Raw genomic sequence first — 20,057 nt, 5'->3', positions numbered from 1 at the left:
GAAAATCAATCAAGTATAAAAACTCACCGAAAAATGAGTTTCATTTATCCCAGAAACTCTTTGTGAACCACATTTGTGGTATTGCCTTTTGGGGCTAAGATGACCATGTACTAAATTGCTTACAAATCAGCTCTACAGGTTTCTTATTTTAAACTTCTTCTTCTCTTCTTGGGCTGCTTCCTCACAGAAGGTTGTTGCCGCCATGCAGTAAGTTTCCGTATTTTGTGTTTACCATTTCAGAGTTGCTGTATCGTGGATCAATCTACTGACAGAGGTTTAGTGTCCTGGGTAATCTTTCCACTCACGTTCACGTTCCGTTCTTTGATCATCAGCTAGATTTGTCGCCTCACAGCAGCTAGTATGAGCCCAAGAAGAACACGGGCGTAGTACACAACAAGCTTGCATGTCAAACACAACTCAGCCACATCAATAACAGTATAAGTACATATTCAACTAGCACACACAACCCTTCGACATTCCTCCAACATAATATATCACTCACAGGTCAGTCTTATCTTCCACAGATAATATAACATCATTGCACAGCTACAAATGGGAAAGGAGCCACTACTTTGAACCCAATGCCACTCAAATTTTATGGACGTCACAGGACAACATGATACAATTTTAACATAAAGCAACAGATTCAACACACAGCAGAGCTGAATATACATATTTTAACCTAATTCTATCCATACGTCTGGCACCTTTTTTTTTTTTAATAGGAAAGTGTTTTAATCTATGTATATACATGAAGACAAAATGTTTTATACATACAACGTGACAATTTTACAAGCAAATCATATCATTCAAACTCCAGAAACAGCAACCAAGTGTACAACTATGTAAATAAGACTTGAACACTGAAATCAACGGATGAACTGAACAACTCGCAAGACACGAACGTTCATGTGCATGAAGTGTTCCTATACATATTGTATTTATCTTATATATACAGGGTGATTCACCTAACATGTTACACGGAAATAACTTCTAAACCATTAAAGATATCGGCATTTCGTAGTCCTAAATGGTACCCAGAGCCTTGTAAAATAACGTGCTACTTAGTCTCATGGGGTAATTAATAACCGAGATATTGATACTAACTTCACATTTTTAAATGGAATGGCACCATTTCATACAGTTGGCCTAAAAGTTCAACTACGTACAAGTTCAAATATGGAAGTATTTTCAAAATCGGACAATTACTTTTTGCCCATTTGGGCTTTTGCGTGCCACATCTGACGGCGAGCAAGCTGCCTCCTGGCACTGATTCCAGCCACAGAACAGATACCAGCATGTACTGTAAACATAATGTGATGTACGGTAACATACCCTGGGTGTGCAACGTTATTGTATGACTGGCAAACTCACAACGGGTACGGGAGATTAAAGTTGTTTTGTTTTGTTTTGACATCCATGTGTAACAGGTTGCACTCAGTTTAGCGTCTTTTCCCACAGATGGGAATGGGAAGGATTTGGAAAGGACGTCGGCCGTGGCCTATCCCAAAAGGTACCTATCCGGCATTTGCCTGGTGTTGAACATGGGACACCATGAAAATCATTTTTAGGTTGGGAGAGGCAGGACTCTAACCTGCGCTCTCCCAAATGCACGCTACTACAGTTGCGCTTGAGCTCCGCGGAGATTAATGCGTGTAAAATAAATAAATAATAGTGTTGCTGTCATCTCACCACGATCAGCTCTGAACATCCCACATAATAAGTCGAGCTGTTTGTCTCTTCATGTCTAACCTAACCCAACCCAAATAATCCAGCATTGGTAACACTGCTCCTTTGCATGAAAAAACGAGGTGCGCTGTGTACTGCGCGCGCGCGCGCGCGCGCACACACACACACAAGCAAACGGCTACATGACCACGCTGTCAAAGCCCTGGAAATGAAATAACAACAAACAGCCCCGGTGGTCCGGCTTCAATTCCCGGCTCTGATAAGCAACTTAATTCTGGTTGGAGGGCTAGAATGGGATACTTTCAGCTTCGTGAGACAAAACGGAGAAGAGGTGGGTTCGGTACCCATCTCAGCTATCCTGGAAGTGTTTCCGTGGTAAATGTCGGGATGGTTCCTTAAAACAATGGCCCCAGTATTCGGGAGATAGTGGGTTCGAGCCCCACTGTCGGCAGCCCTGAAGATGGTTTTCCGTGGTTTCCCATTTTCACACCAGGCAAATGCCGGGGCTGTACCTTAATTAAGGCCCCGGCCGCTTCCTTCACTTCCTAGGCCTTTCCTATCCCATCGTCGCTATAAGACATATCTGTGTTGGTGCAACATAAAGCAGATAGCAAAAAAATAATAGACACATTTTGTATGCGGATCACTGAGACTCACGTTTTCAAACACCTACCTCGTATCTTTATTGTTGTGATAATTCAGTCTCCAATCAATGAACGATTGGCCATGGGTGGCTTTGCCACATAAATTACTGAGCTCGTTGCCAACACGGTCTCTACATACAAAATGTTCGCCTCATAACACTTACACTGAAGAGACTTGTTATGTTCCCGTGCCTACGCCCTTAGGATCATTTCCAATGAAGTCTACCTCGGACATTATTCATTTGATTTTCTAGAAGGAGCTCTTCCAGTGTTTTGTGTTATGTTTATTTCTCAACTCATACAGTAGTATGTACTGTACACTAAAACCAGTGACAATTATAGCTTTCGTTATGTTCCTTTCAAGGCAAAGTACTTATTTTATTCCTTTTAAACACATCAACCCTACCTGTCCTGTCATGAGTTCGCCTGTCATACACACTTTGCAAACCCATCACATGTGTACGAAGTGCTTACATGCTTGCTATCCATTCTGTGGCTGAACTCACTCCCAGGCAACTGCTTGCGCGTCAATATGTCCTTGCCCGACTTCACGCCGTCTGATGGGGCATGCAAAACCGCGCATGCTGTTCGTAATTATATTTCAAAAAGTAATTGTCCGATTTTGAAAATAATTACATATTTCAACTTGTACGCAGTTAAGCTTTTAGGCCAGCTGTATGAATTTGTACCGTTCCATTTAAAAATATGGAGTTAGTATCAATATCTCGGTTATTAATCACCCCATGAGATTAAGTAGCACGTTATTTTACAAGGCCCTGGGTACCATTTACAATTATGAAAACAGAATGCCGATATCTTTAATGGTTTAGAAGTTATTGCCGTGTAACACGTTAGGTGAATAACCCTGTATATATATATATATATATACAGTATAAGTTAGTTTTAAGTAGAAATGTGTTTTATAAACTAATTTTAAGATCTAAGCATATCATCATAGATATACAATTGTATTGACGCACATAGTAACATACATGCTAGTTCCCATTTCAACATGCCCCATTTGAATGTGACCAAATGTTTATCATCATAAGGCATTCCCTAGACAATGTAATCTTAATCATAGCTTCATGACATAGATGTGAATGTATTGTTCAGCTGAAGATGACCCTATGTAGGGGGTCGAAACTGGTACTGTAGCATAATAAGTGCAATAAATAAGTATTGATTGGTGGAAACCCTTTCCTATTTCTATTTGTTCAATTTCATTGTTCGCCTTAGTTTTTCAGTGACTGAGGCAGCATACCTGTTAGTCTCGACTTGAAGAGTTTCACCATTGTTTCAGGAACAAAAATTTAAAAATAATCCAGCATAGTCGATGTTTTATCCTGTGGAGTGGACACACCCGATTGTTCTTGAAAAATAGGCTCTTGAAGTGGAGAATCAGTGAAAGTCCAACCTAATTCAGTATCTACAGGCTTCCTACAAGTGTTAGTACCATAAACACAACGTTTACGCCTTTTTGGAGCTGGCACGCTGTCAGAAACCGCATCCAAATCACCAGAAGTACCCAGTGAAAGTGAATCATTCCCTGCCTTTGAATTATCATTGCTTGTGTCACTTCATTCTAAAATAAAGAAAACAACATTACTAATTCAAGGAAAGCAACGGGAAACTACCTCACTCCTCATTTTCCTAGTATGCCTCTTCAGTGATGCCTAGGTCGTCTATGGCAGCTGTTGAGGATCCAACCAGCCTTAGGGCTGAATACCCAACATACTAATTTATTTATGAATGAATCTCGAGTCATATGAAGATCTTGAAACATTGGCTAAATAAACTACAGAGTGCGAAATCAAAACTGTGTAGAATGTGATAGAATAGGTTATAAATACCTTCATCACTTACTTGAAGTTCAAAAGCAGGGTCTAGATCCCTTTCTTCAGAACCACTGTCATCAAAAATCTCTTCTAACATTTCTACAATTCCACTTTCATTCAATTATCTATTCATGATAGCATAAACAAGTCACAGTCTGAACACTTCGCACAATGTAAACAAAACTCTGTAAGTGCGCGCCTTGAGCAGCTGGAAGCATGGAGTGTAGAAGCGAACATGTTCAAAAATAAGCTTCTATAAGTTCGAGAAAACAACAACAGAGGATTCAAGCACACGGTATAGCTGTTATAAAAGTTCTACAAAGTGGTATGTATAGTTTCCGCCCGATTCTCATTCTGGCCATGTTGACAACGTAAGAAGTACGCGCGCCCGAGTTAGCCTCGGGCGCAGTCAGTCTGTATTGTTACCCCACCCCAATACACACTCAGGCTCGGTCTCCAGTGTGTTAATTATGAGGTTATTTCTTAAACAGAAGTCCAGCAGATCTTCCCCCCCTTGCTTCCTGTTTCGAAAGCCATTTGGACCACTTAACATATTCATACCCTGTTCTGTCAACACCAACTTGGGCATTGAAATCTCCCGTCACTATTTATTATTCTCCTCAATATGCTCTTCTAGTTCATCCAGGAATGTGTCTTTCTCCTCTTGAGTTCACGCCTATTGAGGAGCATATACTTGGATGATGGTTAGGACCTCTTTCCCTGTTTTCCGTCTTAGGTTAATTATTCTATTATTAACATGTTCTACATGCGACACTATGTCACATTTCTTACTGATGACAAATGCGATGCCATTACGGGGCTCGTTTTTGTGTCCATGCCAATAGATCTTATAAACCTTCATCAATGATTTTTCACCTTTCCCTTTCCATTTTGTCTTAATCCTAGAATATCAAACTTTCTCCTTTCAATGAGGTCCACTAGTTCTTCACATTTTCCTGTCAGGGTTATAATATTCAATTTCCCAATTTTTGTTTTATTCAACTCATGTAGATTTTCCTCTTAGCATATCTTCGCAGATTATCATCGGGCTGCCAGCCGTCGTACTTAGCAGAAGTGTGTAAGGACGTTGTCATATTTGGGACTTGAATTCCATTGCATCCGAGGCTCTTTTTTAGTTTTGAAAGTGGACACCAATTACTGTATAATCTCAAGTACCACCCGCACTGTTTTTTTTTTTTTGAAAATATCACTTCCAAAATTGGGTGCAGGTCTTATTTAAAATTTTGGGAAATTTATCTTTCCGAATGCGCGTAAATTGGGCATCACTGCCAGTGCGGCTTGGCAACAATGCTCTCTCCGCTCTCAGTATATGCTACTTCCGCACTTGGCGTCAGTCTCGTGCGCATTCTCGGAGTATCAACATGAATTCCACAAAGCGTTTGCGATCTTTTACTGCTAGTGAGAAACTGAAAGTAGTTCAGGAAGCTGAAATTACTGGAAATTGTGCCGCCAGTAGGAAATATGATATTGACGAGTTGTGTATTTGTGATTGGAGAAAAAAGAAAAATTTGCTATTAACATGTAGTGGTGATCGTAGGAATTTCATTTTAATTTCACTCATTGTCTTTTGACTTAAAGGAACAGAGCAATGATCATTCTCCTGCACAAAAAAGGGAACATACATGACATCAGAAACTATCGTCCTATTAGCTTGCTTTCTGTCCTTTACAAGGTTTTCGCCAAGGTACTGACAAATAGAATCAGTTCAACACTTGATTTTACTCAGCCAATTGAACAAGCAGGTTTCCGCTGAGGTTTTGGAACAATCGACCACATACTCGCCCTTAAGCGTAAGGAATTTCATGTTTTTACCCGTATTGAACTGAGATCACAATTAAATAAGCTTATAATAGGTTCCACCTTTTCAATACATATACAATGTTGTTATCTGATGTTTACAACATTATTTATTACAAATTATAGGACATGTTCCGGTGTACAATTTTTAACACCATCATCAGCTGCATGAAAAGTGTATAGAAACTTAGTGGTCAAAACAATGAACAGCATATTATCATACATAACGCCTTATGTACAGGCAATAGAATGATGTTATAATTAAATTTAACATCTTATTATGCTAGGTTAAAACTAATTTGTGTGACAAGGAGATTCTTGCATGTCAAAATATAAAATTCTTCATTTGGTATATGAATGGTCTTCGGTTCCTTAATGTCTATAATATTACACACTCGTAATATTGGTTTCACATGCGATCCTAAATTAGGGGATTGAAGTTGAATGCAGTCTGTTTGACATTAAGATATTCATTTTTTGTATATGTTATTTTGTTGAATTAAAAGTTCGTTGCCCATAAAAGAATAATTAGAGCTGAGTCGTCTTCTTATTTTTGTTGAGTAAAAACGTAGTATTTTTGATGCTGTATATGTAGTGGTTGAACTGTGATATTAATTTGCCCGATAGTTGTTAAGCGGGCTACGATTCTCAGTTCAATAGGCACCTGTAATAATAAAACCTTAAGTTAAGAGCAAAGCGAGAAAATTGATAGACAAACCACGGCCGACTGGATCCCTCGCTGCGCTCCTTATACCGGCCTTGACAATCGCTTGTGAAGCTCAGCATAAAGCTGTAATTGGAAAGTTTCCCCGTAATGCCGCTTGAGCGCTGGCCTACTACCCACTGACGGGTAGCTGTATACCGCAAATTGCCGCATTTCTAGTTTTATTTATATGGTTTTGCTGTCGTAAATGTTGGCAAAGTGTTCGCAACGAGGTGCTTGTTGGCTTGATATTGAGATCTGATAGTTATGCGCTAGTGAGTTTATTTTTTATTATGTAGTGTGGTGATTATATCTTTTAAATTGTGTTTACAAATCTTGGAATTTGTGACATTCTTGTGCACCTTTTCGTACTTCGAGCAGTAATTTTATGGAAACAAGAACAAAGTGATTTCTCGCTGTAACTTCGTCCTGAACAAGGATTTTAATTTATGCGCTAATTCATTTTTTAATGGTGTGGTGATTTGCTTTTCTTTAACTGTTAGGAAATATTCAAATATGTATTGCTGTGTGCCCTTTTTGTATTCCGAACAGGAAAAAAAAAGAGCAAAGTGACACTATCATTTCACGAATTCTCTGTAGACCAGGACAAAACTACGGAGTGGCTAAAAGCAGTTAGCACTGTCATCTTAGTTTTCCGTTTCTATTTCGGGTATTTACCTTCTTTCTTTCTTTCTTTCTTTCTTTCTTTCTTTCTTTCTTACCCCTCCAGGGTTGGCTTTTCTCTCGGACTCAGTGAGGGATCCCAGCTCTACCACCTCAAGGGTAGTGTCCTGGAGTGTGAGACTGCGGGTCGGGGGATACAACTGGGAAGGATGACCTGTACCTCGCCCAGGCGGCCGCAACTTCTATGCTGAACAGGGGCGTTGTGTTGGCGATGGGAAGATTGGAAGGCAAAGACAAGGAAGAGGGAAGGAAGCAGCCGTGGCCATAAGTTACTTACCATCCCAGCCGGCATTTGCTTGGAGGAGAAGTGGCAAGCTATGGAAAACCACTTCGAGGATGTCTGAGGTGGGAATCGATAAGCCCCTCTACACAGTTGACCTCCCAAGGCTGAGTGGACCCCGTTCCAGCCTTCGTACCACTTTTGAAATTTCGTGGCAGGGCCAGGAATCTAACTCGGGCCTCCGGGAGGGGCAGCTAATCATGCTAATCAGGTATTTTTACCCATGAATTTTCTTTCATAGGCGGTGTCGTATTTGCCATATGACAGCAACACAAAACATTTTTATCCAAGGTAATCTGAACTTTAACATTTAAACACTGACAAGTAAGAATCACTACTGCTATGACGGTAAGGCCAACGTGTGAAGTGTTGTTACCTGAGCAATGGGGCCGATGACCTATATGTTAGGCCCCTTTAGACAACAAGCATCATCGTCATCGAGCAGACAACAGTTTACAATTTATTTACTTAAAATATTCTCTCACTGGTTTTTTTATTTAAAAGTCTTCTTCTCCTTCTTATTTTTTCGCTATTTGTAGAACGTCGCACCGGCACAGATAGGAAAGGGCTAGTAGTGGGAAGGAACCAGCCATGGCCTTAATTAAGGTTCAGCCTGATGTGAAAATGGGAAACCATCTCCAGGGCTACCAATAATTTATTCCACCCTACTGCATTTCAAGTAAAAATTATTGTCTGAATTTAGCACGGCCATCTTGCCCGGTATTTAATATTCTAGTGAAGGTTATGAATGAAATGTAATCTGAAACTATATATATTGAAATTAAAATGTAAACATGTTTGAGTCAAAATATTTATGTTATGCATACAACGAATATGGAAAAAGTAAGACTTCTGTGTTTTGTCCAGCCCCCTTCTAATTGAACAATGACTCTTAATCTGAATATTAACATCAGAAGACGAATGTAAGTGGTAAGTTTTGCTATGTATCTAAATGCCATGATAATAAAAACGATTACTATTATTCCTCACAGTTAAAGAACGTCAGTTGGACCACTTCATCCTCCGCAGTTTCATTTTACGACATTGTTTTGGCAATTATCAATGAAAGTAGCCTTTAGGATTAATCATTTTAACAATATTAGTCAATGTAACATACCATTTTATTCCCTAAATTAAGATACATTGGCAGTCAGACTCAGTATCAGAACTAAGTCATTTTCCCGCAGTTTCATTTCACGACATCATTTTGGCAAATATCTACAAAAGTAACCTTTAGGATTAATCATTAATCATTTTAACAGTATTAACCTATGTAACATTCTCCATAACTCTAAATTGCGATGAATCGGCAATCAAAGTCAATATATTTTCCATAAAGAAGTATGCATTTCTACGGCAAATAGGTCGGCCAGTGCCACGTGTCGAACTGTATAACTACTCTGATTACAATGCGTGGACCCGATTGTCAAGGCCGGTAAGGAGCTAGCTAGAGCGACGCATCAAGTCGGCCGTGGAGAAACTGATTGAATTATTGAAACGCCTGACACACCTCTAAAGCTGTGTGTCTGCTTGTGTCTTGTACTGTGTGATGAAGCGTTTGGGAAGGAGAAGTAGGAGCGGTGAAGGGTATGTTTCCAGGACATTGGGTGTTTAGGAGGAGGTCCGGGGGGGGGGTTGCGTTGTGGATGTAGACTGTAATACGCAAAGTTGTTTCGTAGAGTACGGAAGATGTTCAGATTTTCTGGAATTTTTAAGTTGTTGAGTAATAGAATCAGACAATCAAATAATATCTTAGGTTTTTCCGAGATTTCGTTCAGATTAAGGTTGGCGTTATAATATTGATCTAGAGGTATTAAACATGCTTCCATAATGTCAAGCCTCTGTCCTTTAGCCAGTGTTTCCATGATCTCAAGGTCTTCATTTATATCTGTAAATTTATGTTTATATTTGTGGATATGCTGGCCTACCGCTGAGAATCTACGATATTTTACAGTGTTGAGGTGTTCGTGATATCTGACATTAAAGCTACGCCCAGTTTGCCCTATGTATCCGCTTCCACAGTCTTTACATTCGAATCTATATACGCCTGATTTAGAATAGGGGTCGACTTTATTAACAATTGAAGCATTATGTAGAGCTGCTGCACTTCTATTATCTGTCCTAAATGCAATCCTAATGTTATGTTTTTTGAAAATATTTGTGATTCTATACACGTCTTTACTATATGTGAAAGTTGCGATTTCCTTTGCTTCTGTTCTCTCTTTCATCAGGTTCGTATGAGGGCGATATTTGAATTTGCTTATTATTCGTTCTATAAAATTTCCTTTAAAACCGTTGGCTTTAGCCATAGCTCGAATGATGTTCAATTCCTTGCCCAAATTTCGTTTGGACATTGGTATGCTAAAAGCGCGATTCACTAAGCTGTTATAGGTTGCGGAGTTGTGAGTTAAGGGGTGGGTTGAATCATTTCTTATTGTAACTGAAGTTTGTGTGGGTTTTCTGTAAATACGAAAAGAAAATGAAGAGGCGTGTCTATTAATCTTTAGTCCAAATAATTAATAGATTTTTCTATTTCAGATTCTAAAGTAAATTTTATAACCGTATCTATAGTGTTAAGATTGTTAAGAGTTGTAGAGGCGTTGATTATGCGTTCATCTAGGATAACAAATACATCGTCTACAAACCTAGACCAGAATAGAACATTCTTGAATTTTTCATTATTAATTATTTGTGAGTCCTCTAAATAATCTATATAAATTTCAGCCAAAATTCCTGAGGCTGGAGACCCCATTGCAAGGCCATTCTGTTTATATATGACCTGGTCGAAAATAAAATAGTTATTATTAATCAGCAATTTTAAACAACAACGTAATCTGAAAAAATACAGTCGCTTAAGCAAGCTAGAAATCGATGAATTCATGGCCGTTTAAAATTGCTGATTAACAATAACTATTTTATTTTCGACCAGGTTATATATAAACAGAATGGCCTTGCAATGGGGTCTCCACTTCATAAAAACGATTGAATATGGCTGATAGTGATAGTGGTGATCACAGAGCTTTTCGTGGACTGAGTGTACAGTTTCCAGAAATCCAGAAATTGAAAAAAAAAAAAAACTTTGTAAATATGTGACAGAAAGGTGGGAATTGGGATATGGTGTGTCAACCGCAATGCGTCAGCTAAAGGCTTTAGAGATCGCAAAGGACCTTTCAACGGAAGGGTTTAAGGCAAGCCAAGGATGGGTTTGTAATTTGTATAAAAGAAATGGGTTGAACGTCAATTTCACGTCTTCCTGGTGCCTACGATGAGAAATTATTGTCGTTTCACCGTCACATAATTTGGTTGCGGAAGGAAAATGCATATTTGCTTTCCCAAATTGGCAGTGCAGATCAGACGCCAGTCTACTTTGAAATGCCAATGGACAGGACTGTGAATGTTAAGGGTGCAAAAAGTGTTACCATTAGAACAGGTGGTAATGAAAAACAACGGTGTACGGTAATGTGTATTCTAGGCGTAGATATCAAGGATAATTTAATAAAAAAACGCCTATTCAATACTTTCCACGTTTAATGTGGTTATTATCTACATGATTTTATGTAGACTTATTTAGGTCAGGTACATGTTTCACCCATTATTTTGGGCATCTTCAGCCTGTAAACAACCTTTAGGTCAAGGTTTGGGACCTTTTTAACCAATATAAACATACCAATATATACACTATATACAATATATACATTATATACAAACATTAATGAACTCTTAAGATGGGTAACAGTAATGAGAGTTGTTACTTGTAAAATGTGTATTCTCACCGACGGAACCAAATTGCTGCTGTACATTGTTCTCAAGCGAAAGACGCTTCCTAAAAATCTACTCACTGGTGGTATCGTCAGATCTCCTCCGGCTGGATGAACAGTTCACTTGTGGAAGACTGTGTAAAGTGTGTCTGGCAACGTCACCCTGGTGTGCATTATTGGGACAAAATAGCTTACTTTTTCTCGACAGTTACGTGGCCACACAACAGACGCTGTGAAGAAACATATCAAGGATGGGAAAACCGACCTAGCAGTCATTCTGGGTGGGATGAGGTCTATGGTACAGCCACTGGGTGTCTGCGTGAACCGTCGATTTAAAGCAGCCTTGAAACAGCTCTATACAGAATGGATGGCGGCTGATAATCACATTTAAAGATAAAAATTTCATTGTTCCGTATTGAACGTATTAACGTTAAAAATTGAATAATTGAAAATAAATAAAAATAATTCAATACATAAGAGAAAGAAATGTAGTGATTACATTCTTATTTAATAGTAATTAGAAATTGGACCGGTTTCGACCCTAGTCCAGGTCATCGTCAGCCGTTCAAAACATAAAAAACATGAAAAACAATGCATATGAAAAAGAAAAAGATTAAGTGAACTCTGGATCGGTATAAGATGAAATATAAATTGATGATGGGGGTAGAAATTGTGAGTCACTTAAAAGAAAACAGTACGTAATATTATGAATGGTAGTACGCACACGCAATGATAGGTAAAGTCTCACAATGTTTATGAATAGTGGAGAACGGTCAAATGGGTCAGTTTTTACACTCTGTCAGGTACAAAGTCACAACACTATCGAACAACATATGAAGATCCATAAATATGTTGAAGTCGCAGACGAATAGATTTATAGAAGCAAACTGCCAGCTCCCGGTGATCAGCGCGGCACATTCAAGGTCATGCGCTGTGGTCTCGAACGCCAAAGTAGAATGTTTCTGTATTTTTAAAGGAGATTCGAAATACCAATTTTTAAGTCTGTAACATCTTCAATTTTTTAGATATAAATATCCTCATAAAAGGTTTTCAACCCCTTTTTCCCCTTTGTTTCACTCCCCTTAAGGGGATTTTCCAAAAACAAATAATACGTGTTTATTTTTAAAGGAGATTCAAAATACCAATTTTTACGTCTGTAAACTTTTAAGTTTTTGAGATATAGATATGCTCATTTAAACAGTTCGCCCCCCTCTTCATCCCCTTAGTGTTGGAATATCCAAAAATCCACTCTTAGTGAGAACCTGCACTCCAATATAAAATGTATCCCCAAAATTTCAGTTCATTCAGTCCAGTAGATTTGGCTCGGTGATGATGAATCAGTCAGTCAGGACATGTTATTTTATATATATAGATTGGACTGCACTACAGTAGTTTGAGCTATAAAAGTTCTAAAGAAACCCTACATGATATTATCTGAAATATGTGCAGTATAATATTGTATATTAAAAACAAGTATCAGAGTACTGTAGGATTAAAAAATTTAAAGTTGATTAAACACATAAGGTATGTATGTCATAAAAATGAAATGTCTCTATTGCAACGGTATAGAACTAAATAAGGCCACAACACTAGTTGCAAATAGAGGGTTGTGGCGACGTTTAGTAAATTCACAGAGGCTTGCAGACTGAACGCTGAAAGGCATAACAGTCTATAATGATAGGCTGCGTTTAGAATGATACTCTACCAGTTATTTGCTGCTGTCTTCTGAATTTCGGTGTTTTACTATGCAACGAAAAGTAATCTGATTTATCGTAAGTTCCCCATTAGTCTGAAATAGTGAAGGTTTACTGTATATTTTAATTTTTGTTGTTGAAAGTCTTCGTCTGAAATTTGCTCCTGTAATGTACTGAATTGCTTACAAATCAGCTCTACAGGTTTCTTATTTTAAATTTCTTCTTCTTCTTCTTCTTCTTCTTCTTGGGCTGCTTCCTCACAGAAGGTTGTTGCCGCTATGCAGTAAGTTTCCGTATTTTGTGTTTATCATTTCAGAGTTGCTGTATCGTGGATCAATCTACTGACAGAGGTTTAGTGTCCTAGGTAATCTTTCCACTCACGTTCACGTTCCGTTCTTTGATCATCAGCTAGATTTGTCATTTTGGAAGGTGTAGATGAAATAGGCTCGTTTCCTGTCTCCCTTCACATGATTTCCCCACTTGGTGGCGTGGGATCTTCAACATTCTGTGATACATCCACATTTCAATGGCCTATGGTTAGTTCATCCTTTGACACAGTAAAGCAGCAACAGTAACACGCAACATTGTACGATACTCACCAACGAGTTTTGAATCAAAGGTTATGGTTACACATAAGATGTTTTGATTTCAGAAACACATTCCTTGTGATGCCGATTCTGGTTTTTATTTGTGTGTCAGAAATCTGTATGTATTCTCTGTAGTTCCTTTTATATTCCCGTTAATGTTGTGATACTGAATGTACTGTTTTTTAAATTTTCTGTATTTCTAAATGTTTAATACTGCTGACTGTATATTGTGTTGTTAGTTGATTTTTTTTAGTTATTTATGAGATGATGTTTAATAGTATATGTTCAAATTTAATTTTGTTACTTTTTTTTTTTATGTAGTTAAACTTTCTCCTTGTGACAATCCAGAATGTCCTGAAAGTTGAATTTCTCAGTAAATATGTATAAACACTTGAATTTATGACATCCTTTCAGTTGTACATTGCAAGGTGCTAATGGGTTGGTGATTTTCTGTTTGCTGATTACCACAAATTTAGTCTTCTGTATGTTTGTTTGAAGGCCAAATACATGTTTTCTTCATTGATGCTTACTAGAGTTGGTTTGTATTCTAGGTTCACCCGGTGAACTTGCTGATCGTTTGTGGGAAGCAAGAAAAAAACCTGCAAAGAAAACCTTTAAGCAAAGAAGAAAATTAATTACCAAGAATAAGAAGAAAGACTTATCAGATTCTGAAGAGGATGAACCACTTAGTGCACTGAAAGACAGGAGCAAGCCAATTCTGACGAGAAGGAGGGTCAGAGAACGGACCAGGAAAGGTCGTGTGGAACCATTGGTGCCTCCAATGTATAAAGATGAAACTGAATCATGTGAGGAACTGTCCACTGATCCTTGTAGTAATCAGTTGTGTGCTTCTGATGATCTTTTCATGTCTGAGGAGGAGAAACCTGTGGCTTTGTACTTAAATATCAAACGGACAACACAGTCTCCTGACGACGTGAAAGAGTTGCCCGAGTCGGTGTTTATGCAGGCAAGAGTTTTCAGTGAAGAGGCACAGGGGACCCATGAATCAAGACAATCTATTGAAGTTCATGGAATAACTGAGCAAACACGTTTTTGTACTGGGGGGCAAGAGTTGAGGGTTTCACAGGCAAGAAAATCTGAGGAAGTCCCGAGTTCAACAAATTCAGGATTTGTGCAAAATGGTTTGCATACTGAAGGGCAAGAGTCAAGGGTTTTACAGAAGGGACAATCTGAAGAAGAAGTCCGAAGATCAACAACGTCAGGGTTAGTACAAACAAATTTGTGTACTGAAGTGCAAGATTCGAGAGTTTCACGGCCAAGTAAATCGGAAGATGTCCCAAGGTTAACGGAGACAGGGTTTCTGCAGTCAAGGTTGTCTTCCAAGTTGCAGAAGACTCGCTTATTTGCAGAGGATGAAGAACAGGGTGTAAACTTGGAAAACAATTGTGACACGCAAGACGACAAGATAATTGTCATTTCCTCAGAGAGTGATGGAGACTCTCAATCACTCAGAAGACAGTCCCGGCAGCTGCGGGTGGTGCTTACGCCTGTCAGATTTAATTACTCCAGTGGAGAAGAGAAGGAGACTACGGGTAGTGATGATATGTTCTATTCCAGTGAGGTTGATGTGCTGGATAAGGAAGAATGTAATACTACTGAGGATGAAAAGTACTCGCCAAAAAAACTGTTTAGGAAAGATGACGATTCTGCTCTAGGAAATGTTTCAAACTCTTCTGACTTCATTGAGAAGTCACCGTCACCAGTTAGTTTATGGACAGACCGAACATTATTAGCTTGTCGTCTACTTCAAAAGTCTGTCGGTGAGTAAACTTAAAAATAAATAAAAAAATTCTTTCACTTGTACAAAACTGTCCGTGTTAAGATCATACATCCACATTTTCTTTTCAACCAAGTTGTGGTTTGTGTGCTGGTTGTTAGATGTATAGGCAAAAATTGTATTTGACAAATTAATCTTAAATGTTTACGTTTAGTCAGCCATTTGGTGATTTATTACGTACTAGTCCGTAAGCATGTCTTCTTCACTTGGGACCACGTGAAATCAACATTTGTTGAGTTTTCCTCTTTTCCCAGTAGTTCTTCATTTTCATCGATTGTTGTAATTTCTGTTCCTCAGACCAAGTACGCTGTGTTGGTTTCTTCTCGTCTTCCCCAAATTCCCTTGTGTGAACAGTTTTTCTGATTAAATTTCTGCCCTGCAGATTTGGTGATCCTAATTCAGTCAGGTCGTTCTCTACTTGCTTATACCATTTTGATCTTGTACGTTTGATTTGCAAAAATGTGTGTATTTGATAAGTAAGTCTGTTGTTATTCATTCTTTCCAAATGGCTTATAAATTGAATTAGTCCCAGTCTCATTGTATCAGCAAGTGTAAATATATTGAAAAATATTTCCGAGTTGGGTTTGGGGTAATGTTTTCCATTTTTAATTCTTGGACTCATGATTTTCCCTTCTTTAATCCCTGATTGTTCCTTAACATTTTTATGATGTAACTTTAGCATTTCTGAAACGTAAAAAGCTTCAGGTTTGATCACTGTTAGGTAGTGATGAATTTTACTGTTCCAGGACAAGCATTTTTTGTTATAAACATTCTTTGTTTGTTGAAAAGCAATTTCCATTTTCTGAATTTTTGAAGCTACTGATTTATTTTCATTGCCATTTTCATTGATCCTTTCACCTAAGTGTGCTGGCCCTGTGGTGGAGGGGTAGCACGCCTGCCTCTTACCTGGAGACCCCGGGTTCGATTCCCGGCCAGGTCAGGGATTTTTACCTGCATCTGAGGGCTGGTTCGAGGTCCACTCAGCCTATGTAATTACAATTGAGGAGCTATCTGACGGTGAGATGGCGGCTCCGGTCTAGAAAGCCAAGAATAACGGCCAAGAGGATCCGTCGTGCTGACCACATGACACCTCATAATCTTCAGGCCTTTGGACTGAGCAGTGGTCGCTTGGAAGGCCATGGCCCTTTGGGGCTGTTGCGCTATGGGTGGGGCCCGGATTCATATGCACTAAAAGCTCCAAAAATATGCATGCAGATATGCACTAAAAATAAAACAGAATACAATTACCAACACATTATTTAATTTTAACTCAGTGTTAAATTGATAAACAAGTTTCATTCCTGACAACGTTTCAACAGTTTTTCAATGTTTTCAGGAGTCATTGCCTTCCTGTTGTTGGACAGAATTAATCTATACGCTGAAAATGATCGTTCTACATCGACGGACGTAATTGGGCAATACTTGTACACCGGCACTGACTGCTCGGAACATTCTTCTGGCAAAGACTTTAGGCATTTTTACAGTTTAATCTGGCAAAACACTGCAATAGATGAAGAGCAAGTTAACAGAGGAACTCACTTGTTTAAGCAAACCTTGCAAGGCTACTGTAAGGAGAAGGAGAAATGAATGTCAAAAAGAAGGAAATTGCTGTTGTGAAAAACGTCATTATCCCTCTAACTACTTGTATTGCGACACTGAAAGCACTTTCCTTGATCAGTGAAGGTTTCTCACATTGCCAATTGATGTGCAACATACAGAGCTCATTATATTTTTCATTTTGTTAAGAAATCTTAGATAATCGATCACGCATAAGAGAAAAATATGTCTGTACATGCATTAACGTTCAAAATAAGCACTAACCCTTCAAAATATGCATTTGCATATGCGCATATGCATTTTTTAAAATTCCGGGCCCTAGCCATGGGGTTTGGTTTGGTGAGGAGGAAATTAAATATTATGTTTTCCCTACAAATGGTTACGCATTATTGCTCCTGAAAATTTTATAATCGTTGTAACAATTTTGTCTTGAAGATATCTGCCCAGTCTGTATGATTGCTGCCATTCGACAAATTTACTGGGGATTGTCTCTCTAGCAGTCAGAAGCAGTCCTCTTACTTGAATGTTCCTGACGCTGTAGGCTCTCTGGAAGTAGGTATTGTATATGATTTTTACTCAAATTAATGTTTGAAAGCTGTCGAAAAGTACATGTAAGTAATATTATTTGAACTTACGACAGTTTTCTTCGGGGCTCCAGGGAATTATTTGGTCTATACGAAGCAAGTTGGCCGTGGGGTTAGGATCACGAAGCTGTGAGCTTTCATTCGGCAGATGGTGGGTTCCAATTCCACTCTCGGCGGACTTGAAGGTGGTTTTTACGTGGATTCCCATTTTCACATCAGGAAAATGCTGAGGTTGTATCTTCATTATTAAGGCCACAGCCACTACCTTCCCTTTCCTGTCCTGGCATTGCCGATAACATTTGATGTGTTAGTGTGATGTTAAACCACTAGCAAAGACAATTGCTCTATACTTACATTGTCTGATGAAATGAATTGAAAAATCATTCAATATAATAACATGAATCTACAAAAACTATAAAAATGATAAATTATACAAATTCAAGTGTTTACAAAATCCAAGCAGGTTTATCATAGGAGAAAACAAAGATGCATTCTGAGCAAAGCTCTTTAACAGAATTACAAAAACCCAGGCAAAATAACAGGCTTCATAATATTAGAGATAGTGTCACAAAGCAATAACAGTTAATACTGGTTAAGTGTAAGAGAGGGCCGTGAGCCCTAACTTCGCCACATACAAAGACATAAAATAAATAAATAAATAATAGTTAGTCATCCTATTCCCAATCACTGTCAACTGCTGTGTGCACATTTGTTTCTGGCAAGTTTTTGTAGTAGTCATGGTACTGAGAATGTATCACATTTGAAGCACAAGGTTGTACCCAGTTCTTCCTTTTTAGTACTGATATTTTTTGCCTCACAATGTATGCTTGTTGCAAATTTAAGCAAGTAACATGTTCTGTGTTGACTATATAGCTAATACAAACTTCCTTGTAGATTTTGTCATACTCGGCAGGATATCTTTGTTCACTTTCAATAGCTTTATTTCGACCCATTTTATCTTCTCTCCTGTATTCACTGTAATTTTTTTTGCCAGTTTCTCCTGAAAGCATTTTTCAGATAAGAAAAGTCTTTAACCCCATTTCATTTACACTATAAGGCTTTCCTGCTTTCTTTCTTTCTTTCAACCCCCTGTAGGCGGGGGACGCAGATGAAGAATACACATGATATCCCCTGCGTGTCGTAAGAGGCGACTAAAAGGGGCGACCAAGGGATGATCAATCTTCAACCATGAGATAAACTGTGATTACTACCATCACTTTACAAATAAAGTCTTATATAATCCTGTTCAATTCAAACCGTCAATATGGAATGAGATTTATAACTTGTGATTGTCATTGTGGGTGGATCATTATGGGTTTTCAATACCCGTGATTAGTATTACATAAAATCAGTTTCATGGTCCGTATCGCACTTCAGTAGATTCACAATAAAGTATTTATTATTTTCCACCTAGTTGATACAATGATTGCTTAAGGCAATTTAATGGTTAAAAGTGGTACATGTTTCGTATTTTGTCAACATCACTATGTGAGGAACACAATAGGTCTGCTTTACCTGTGAGTAGTAAATTCTCTGTGATTAGTACCACTATGTGAGGAACATCGTGAGTCTACGTTGCTTCTGATTACCGCTATGTGAGGAACATCGTGAGTCTACGTTGCTTCTGATTACCGCTATGTGAGGAACATCGTGAGTCTACGTTGCTACTGATTACTGCTACGTGAGGAACACCAGGATACTACTTTACCAGCGATTAGTACCATTATGAGTAGCTGGTGACCTGGAATTTGGACCCCTTTAGGCAACAAGCATTATCGATTTAGGATTTCGCTTTGGTAGCAGTCCCTTCTTCAGTTTATGCCACTGTTTTAAGTTATTTTATGGGAAGGTGGGGCATTGCGTATCGGATCCAGTGATTATTTTAAGTTCGGAATCATTTTCGTTGTCGTCTTTTTGAATTGTAGTCAGTGGATGGATTTTGGAATTATTTTAACTTTAATATTGTGAGTTGGTTCCGCTGATTATTTTTAATTTATATTTATTCATTCATCATCATGTTTTGAATTCTGACCAGTGGATGAATTTTGGAATTTTGTCATTACATTTTGTCTAGATGTTAGGCCCCTTTAAACAATAAACATCATCATGTTTTCTTTCTCATTTTCACTACTGGCACCCACTGACTTGGCAAATACAGTATGTTGGCACACTTTTAAGGACATGTTGCTTCTGCTCTTCAGTACAGCAATGCATTGCTTCCCCTTCATTTTGTGTGTGCCCCTTTATCAGAAATTTGTGAAATATTGACGGTATATTGAGATAACGAACAGCACATATGTACATATTGACAGTATACCGTATTTTCTGTTGTCCTATACAGTTATCACTATAGGCTATGTGTGTATAACAATGTGCTGCTGCAGGTGGATACTGCGAGAACTAATTAGATGCATGTTCACCAA

The 20,057-nt window shown here is 38.4% G+C and overlaps 1 protein-coding gene across 5 annotated transcripts in view; it reads left to right on the top strand.

The window, feature by feature from the left end:
* Haspin (haspin) overlaps positions 1–20,057 on the top strand; it is a 369,818-nt gene that overhangs the window by 109,103 nt on the left and 240,658 nt on the right. For 3 of the 5 annotated variants that reach the window (XM_067156416.2, XM_067156417.2, XM_067156415.2), the window contains one exon: positions 14,247–15,476. The exons of the other annotated variants lie outside the window; for them this stretch is intronic. In XM_067156416.2, coding sequence (XP_067012517.2) covers positions 14,247–15,476 — 1,230 coding nt within the window. The remainder of the gene's footprint in view (positions 1–14,246; positions 15,477–20,057) is intronic. 5 annotated transcript variants of the gene reach the window in all.

Source organism: Anabrus simplex, chromosome 12, assembly GCF_040414725.1.
Source record: "Anabrus simplex isolate iqAnaSimp1 chromosome 12, ASM4041472v1, whole genome shotgun sequence".
NCBI lineage: Eukaryota > Metazoa > Arthropoda > Insecta > Orthoptera > Tettigoniidae > Anabrus > Anabrus simplex.
Note: the sequence above shows the minus strand (reverse complement) of the source record. Positions and strands in the feature narration are given on the sequence as shown.